At 36.4% G+C, this 7,645-nt stretch overlaps 1 protein-coding gene across 1 annotated transcript in view; it reads right to left on the minus strand.

The window, feature by feature from the left end:
- Window positions 1–6,619: 6,619 nt before the first annotated feature.
- LOC107755002 (organic cation transporter protein-like) overlaps window positions 6,620–7,645 on the minus strand; it is a 9,512-nt gene continuing 8,486 nt past the window's right edge. Inside the window, exon 7 of the mRNA XM_016571646.1 lies at window positions 6,620–6,839. Within this exon, the coding sequence (XP_016427132.1) occupies window positions 6,620–6,839 (220 nt within the window). The remainder of the gene's footprint in view (window positions 6,840–7,645) is intronic.

Consider the following 7,645-nt stretch of genomic DNA (forward strand, 5'->3'; position numbering starts at 1 on the left):
TTTCAGTGCATTCCTGTAGCCTGAATGGGCTTTTAGAGAAAGAGGCAAGAAATGCATCATGAAATCAGTGCACAGTGAGTGTGAGTGTGTGCGTGCGTGCGTGTGTGTGTGCAGCACTAATAGCTCTCACACTTACAAAACAAATCAAAATGAGTGAGTCATATAAAATCAAACATAATAATAATAAATGGTGCAGAATTACACATCCAAAAATTCACAAACCTGGCAAGCAGAATAAAACACAGCTGGAGATTAACTGGTGTCTCAAAATGCAAGACTTCAAATTTATCCATTTATCAAAAAAAACAACAACCCAACAACAATAAAACCAACTTAAAAATGCCCTCATATCAATGTATATTATTGTACAATTGTGATAAAACTGCTTCCAATCCGAGCTCAGAAATGTATATCTCTTGCCTTCATGCAAGCACTGCATTCCGCTGCATTCCATACCACACTCTCAGAAAAAAAAAAGGCACAAATCTCTGCCACTGGGGCAGTACACTTTCAAAAGGTACTGATATGTACAATGTAGGTACTAATGTGTACTTGTAAAGTAATGATATGTACCTTTAAGGCACTAATACCCTAGTAAAAAATAAATATACTTTAATGTATTTGAAATACTTTTTAAAAAATTTTTTATGCTAAGTATACTACAAATACATTTACATTTTTATGTACTTAATAAAGATCCCATGCAATTGTACTTTTAGTATACTAAACCGCTATACTTGAGGTCTGCTAAACTGGAACAACTAATTTCGTGCTTAATGCACTTTAATTGTGCGGAAGAAGTGCTGAAGTCCAGCTAAAGCTATACAAAAGTATATTTGATTGTGCTAAAGTGGAACTATATTGTAAGTATAGTTCAGGTACACTTTAAATATCTTGCATTTAAAGACCGATATTATTCAAAGATCCTACAATCCTCATCAATAGTGACATTAAAACACATTTTAAGCGTAACAGTAAGAAATGTGCATTTTGCACTAGTACTCTAAATAAAGTTTAATTATAATTTTTATATCAGTAATTCTCGAGCGATATGTCAGTAAATAGGTTTATAGATTTGAACTATACTTAGTAGGAAATAAATGTATTTAAATATATTACTTTTTTACTAGGGTATACCATTAAGAGGTAAATAAGGTACAAAGACGTACTCTTTAGCATTACACCTTTTTTCTAAGAGTGCACTTTATATAAGTTCAAGTACTCCTGGAAAGAATTGTTGGAAATGACACATTGAAAAGTCTCTCATTCTGAAATGGTTCTTTGGAGACAGTCTACTGTAGGCTCAGGGTTCAGAGGAAGCCGTCGGGGTTCTGTTTGGGACACTCGTCATACAAAGCGTGTTGTGACTTCTCAGCCGTAGTGCTGCAAGGCAAACGAGGGCAAAGATCAACCACGTTTCATGTGTATCAGGTTTAGCGGTGATTTGCTCTGAATAAAATATGCTCATAATAAAAGAGTGTGGCTTTCTTTAGGCAGTTAAAGAGCTTAGTTGTTTTGATTTGTGGTTTATGTTCTATCCAGCCTTCTTTATTTATTTAAAAAAAAAAAAAAGCAAAGGGGGAAAAAAAACCCTCCAAATCCAGGCAGAGAAAACTATTTTTAACATGTCTCTTGTGAGGGTGCTGGCAACATTTTAGCATCCCTACTGTAAGTGTCAACAACAAATCACGGTGTGTCCAAATAAAGCACGCAGAACAAGAAATTAACCTCCCAATACCTGTTCAAATCTTAATAAAACTGCAGGAATTCACATTCATGAAATCTCCAAGGGTAAATGAAAACAAGGCCCAAATGGAATCTGTTGATGTTTTCAGCATTTCTGTGTGGATTTGGGGGGAGAACATGCAGAATGGATTAGGGAGAAAACTATGAAGGTATTTTTGGTGCAAAACAACTGAGCGTCCGGAATTTGTAGTTGTAGAGAATAGCCACACATGTGTATCAGTAAATCTGAAGTCACAGACAAAAGTTGCAAACTTGTAGATATTTTTTTCTCTTCCACAAACACAACACAACAGTTACACCTTCTTGAATCCTTCACTGCAGGTGCACAAATCCTATTCTACGAATCACAAATCAAGAAACTCGTACGCTCACATGTTTTGCTACTATTGCTGCAGTGAATATGGTGAGTTGTTTTGCACCAAAAATACCTTCATAGAAAACCATTAGTCAACTTTATCAACAGATCAACAAAATTGTACCTTTTGGGGTACAACAGCTTGACACTGGAGCAGTACTCTTAAAAAGGACATCTTCGTACCTTTTTTTTTTTTTTTTTCAAGCTGTTGTACCCCAAAAGGTGCGATTTTGGCCCCTTTTTTTCTGCATATAGCCTATACATCCACAACAATTTCTGAAACCACAGACAACCCTATTATTCGTATTCACATGGCCATCACATAAAAAGGTCTAAATCCTTAGTCTGGGGCTGTGGAAAATAATAAAAGGTTCTCTCTTGCACTGCACCTTCACTTCCCTTTTCCCCAATATCTCTGTCAAATTGAATTGGTAAGTGTTGTTGTGATGTGTGATCTGACACACACACAGATTTGTTTTTGTGAAAACTGGGGATATATCCCATAGGCGTAATGGTTTTTATACTGTACAGACCGTATATTCTATTGCCCTACACCAACCCTACCCCTAAACCTATAGCCTAATACCTATATAACCTAATAGGCTATAGTTAACAATCTACATCACACAAAGAGTACCGTTTTTTTTCTGCAGATATTAGCATAACACATTTAATAATCATTTTATACAAGTTCAATAAAGCAATGAGTGACTTACATTTTAGACGTAATATTGCTTGTTTTTGCTTACTTTTGCAAACGAAAATAGTTCCAAACAAAGATCACACAGCACTGCGTCTCTGAGCAATGGTGTTTACTTATTGAATGAATCAGCTTTTTGAACGAATCGGTTGAATAAATGATTCAGTGATTCACTCATTAACACAGTCAAATGCTTTGTTTCTGAATGAATAAGTTGTTTGAATGAATCGGTTGAATCAATGACTCACTCATTAACAGTAATTTGCTGTCACCTACTGGCTGTTTTAATTTCACATTTGGACTATTTTTTAATATCTAAATTCTATGTTTTAAAATATTTTCAAATATCAGTATTCAACGTTTTATGTTAAAAACAAAACATTTATCCATCTGTAACTGCAGGTTAAATGCATCCATGTCTCCTCTGAGATACATTAAATTGTAAATACATCTAAATGCCATTTCAGATGCAGATTCCAGAAATGTTGTTTTTTTATGTTGGAATGAAAGACACTAAGTACCAGATTAAGTGCTTCTTATTCTTACCCAAAAATACAAAATGGATAAAAATAGTTAAAACTGAACACAATCTTTCTACTCAAGCTGTGTATGAACATATATATATACTGTATTTATACACACTCTTTTTCCATTTTGCATTTACTTGTACTTTTACTTTCAATACTTCTCACTCATTAACACAGTCAAATGCTTCGTTTCTGAATGAATTAGTTGTTTGAATGAATCGGTTGAATCAATGACTCACTCATTAACAGTCATTTGCTGTCACCTACTGGCTGTTTTAATTTCACATTTGGACTATTTTTTAATATCTAAATTCTCTGTTTTAAAATATTTTCAAATATCAGTATTCAACGTTTTATGTTAAAAACAAAACATTTATCCATCTGTAACTGCAGGTTAAATGCATCCATGTCTCCTCTGAGATACATTAAATTGTAAATACATCTAAATGCCATTTAACTTCTACCAAAGTCATTTTCTGGTAAGATATCTGTACTTTTACTGGAGTATGGCTTTCAGGTGCTTTATACACCACTGCCTACATATACATTGAACCCATTTGAGTGTGGGATTAACTTCCTATTTTCACTCAACCACTGAAAGAAACTGCCATCTAAACTGAATTAAAATTGATGTTGCAACATCTTGATCCAAGTCTCCACTAATATTTGATGTCAAATTGATATCAAGGTGCCCGCTTATAAAATTATTAAATAATATTATTAAATTATTTGCTAAATTATAGCACTGCTTGTTTTATTATGATGCACATGAGTGCCTAGATAGGCTGGTTTAATCGGTGTTAGACAGCACTCTATTTAGTCTAGGAGGGTTTACTGTTCTTAGATGATTTAAGCTTGTATGGCAGGTCTTCCAACCAAGCTGGTGTTCCTCTTAAAGAAATATTTTCATCCAAAAATAAAAAAGAAAGAAAGTCATACAGCTTTGAGTACAAAGTTATGCCACTTTATAAAACTCTTGACCTTGTGTACCTGATGACTGTTGGGAAGACCTCTGCGGAGTAAATGTACACAATGGAAAGCGAGGCGGTGATGCCAAACTTGCCCACCATGGCAAGTACAGTGCGAACAATAGACAGATCTGTGAAGACAGCAATTATGAATGGATGAGGTTTGTTATGACAAAGGGATAGTCTCTGGTTTTGTTTTCCAATGGCCTCGAGGGAGGGTGACACCAATCTTCATTCTGAATCTTCCTTTGATTCATGACATCACTTTTAGTTAGTGGGTTATATAAACAGTTTGCGTAAGTCAAGGTTTTTAAATGTGGCTCAGAATTCTCCAGGCTTCCGTCCCATCAACAGAAGTAAACAATGGCATGAACACTGTGGAGCTATGACATCACATCAAATGGAGCCTGTGACCGGTTTATTAGGGGCCAAGCACCGAAGGTGCGATGGCACCTATTGTATCCGTTAGAATTCTTCTTCTGCTATTGCGTCTATGGAGCCCATAGAACCGTTTGCGGGAAAGTTGTGAAATTTGGCACACTGATAGAGGACAGACTCAACATTAACCATAACAAATTTGGAGTCTCTAACTCATACTCTCTAGCGCCACCACTTGTCCAAAGCTTCATGTGGCCGGTTTATTAGGGGCCAAGCACCGAAGGTGCAATGGCACCTATTGTATCCGTTAGAATTCTTCTTCTGCTATTGCGTCTATGGAGCCCATAGAACCGTTTGCGGGAAAGTTGTGAAATTTGGCACACTGATAGAGGACAGACTCAACATTAACCATAACAAATTTGGAGTCTCTAACTCATACTCTCTAGCGCCACCACTTGTCCAAAGCTTCATTCATGTTTATGCTAACCGTAAGGCACAGAAGGAAAATTCGCTATTTTAAATAGTTTGAAACTCTTACTTTTTCGAACTCGTCCTAGATGGTTTGTCTGAATCGGACGGTTTGTTCTATTTTCACCAAATTTGACTCAGATCTTTTCAGAATTTCGTGTCAATATACGATATGGTTTTAGTTTAGCGCATCAACGAATTTGCTGGAAAGATGCCAAACTGCATCTGAGGGCTATATCTCTGCAAAGCTTTGACATTTACACCAAACTTTGTATATGCTATTGTCACCTCACACTGACCAGGCCACATTATTTTGGTAACAGCGCCACCTATTGGTCAAGAGTAGTAAACCATTCATTAACCATTAATTATGAAATTTCCAAAAATGCTAATCATTTTTAATTGAAGTAGCCTATTATAATGAAACTGGTCACAAAATATTCCGTGGGTCATGCCAACAACATGGATACAAAGTATGCCATTGTGGGCCGAACTTCCTGTCCACCATTTTGATTTATGCTGAAAACCTACTTTTTCGAACTTCTCGACCGTTGGTCAGATTTTCACCAAAATCGAATCAGATCATCATCAGACAGTGCTGACAAAACATTATGGATTTAGTGTTGATAGACAAAAACGTTTTTGTATAGCGCCGCAACAAATTTGAGGCATAATGCCAGATTATGGCTGAGGCTGTATCTCTGCAAAGCTTTGACATTGACACCAAACTTTGTGTGTGCCATTGTTACCTCACACAGAACACACCACATCGATTTGATAACAGCGCCACCTATTGGTCAAAAGTGATAAGCCATTAAATCATATTACGAGAAGTTGTGCTAATGATTTTTCAGCCATTTTGCTTCAAATCATCCTAAACTTGCTTTAATTACTCATTGTTGCAGTTGGTCTGATGCTCCATGCCATGCTTGGCTCCTCATTTTGCCTTTGGAGTGCTTGGCCCTTTAATTGCTGCTTGCATCTATATTTGGATGTTATTATTATTACGTATCAAGCAAAACACACGGTACACTCACACACACCGTTACATCACATGCCAGCATCTTTGGGGTTTCTTTATGTTTCCTTTTTGCTTAAAAAGTTGGGAAGATAGAGTATCTTAAAGTGCCTAGTAAAACATGTTGATGCTCTTCTGTCATGCTACTTTTCCACCAAAGCTGGTGCCCAATCTGTAATGGTTTCTGCTACAGAAAAGGTAGTTCTTGGCTGGGGAAAAAGATTGCATTGTCTTCGAAAACTAGCTGATCTGAAACTAGGAAACACTAACGTCAAAGGTATAATGACTGTAACTAACGATTTCAGAAGAACAACAACTTAGTCTGGTAAGATTGATACAAAATGAAGTTAACAGCCACAAAATTAGATTGATTATAATCAGCAGCACAAATTCAGTAAAAAGGCGGATGTTAAAAGTACACATGAGTTTAGAGCTTTAGTTAAGTAAAGGTTTGGTTTTTCACCTACCATCTGGAATGAATATGGTAAGAAGGCAGGCCAGGCCACCTATTGCCAAGAATGCTAACTGGGATATCCTGCGTGAGCGGTTTAGGGTGAAGAGAGTAATGGTTCGTGCTGGCATCTCCACCAAGCCAAAGATCATCTGTGTCAGGTAGATATTCATACCAAAGTTTGAAATATTCAGAGACAGCCCATAGTACACCAGGACATTCACAAACCTGTAACAAACAAAATCAAATGTCACTTTTGTGAACTTTAGAACTCTATAAGTTCAAAAAATGAATATGGGAATGGCCCAAGCTCAAAACTATAGCAGAAGTTTTTGTTTTAGTTATTATGAAACATAAAAGGGAAACATGAAAAACTTAATGGAAATGAGAGCCACAACAGGAAATGCTGGAAAGTGTAACTGAGTCTGAATCTTCAACAGATTTTGTGAACAGAAATGACCAGAGGTGGACAATCCAGGGGTCAGAAAGTAAAAGTCCTGCCATATGTTTATTCCACCCATGAACTCAGTCAGCTGATTTCACCAGAGGCGGAACCAAGTCATTCCTTTCAAATCACAAATGAGTCTCGAGTCATATCCCAAGTCCTCAAAGAGTTAAAGTTAGAGATAATTAAGTGACTAATTAAATGATGATTGTGCATTAGTGATGAACACCTGCTGTTACTGAGAATTACAGCAATAGTATGTTCCTGCACAACCGGAGGCTGCAGTTTCAGGGCCGCAGTTCTAGGACTCTATATTAAGTCTAAGTAATTCATATAAATATTTGAGCTCTTGTACTATTTAGACACACACAGACATCAAGACTCTGTGAAACTACAACATGCAATGAAAGTATTGCTTTAATAGTTCTTGAATGATTATTAAGTCTAAGTAATTCATATAAATATTTGAGCTCTTGTACGATTTAGACACACACAGACATCAAGAACCAGCATATGAATCTCAACAATGGTGACAATCAACAAAATGCTGCAATGCATGCTGGGTAACACCATAGTAAAAACTCCCATC

Source organism: Sinocyclocheilus rhinocerous, unplaced genomic scaffold (genome assembly GCF_001515625.1).
Source record: "Sinocyclocheilus rhinocerous isolate Xijiao unplaced genomic scaffold, SAMN03320098_v1.1 scaffold3064, whole genome shotgun sequence".
NCBI lineage: Eukaryota > Metazoa > Chordata > Actinopteri > Cypriniformes > Cyprinidae > Sinocyclocheilus > Sinocyclocheilus rhinocerous.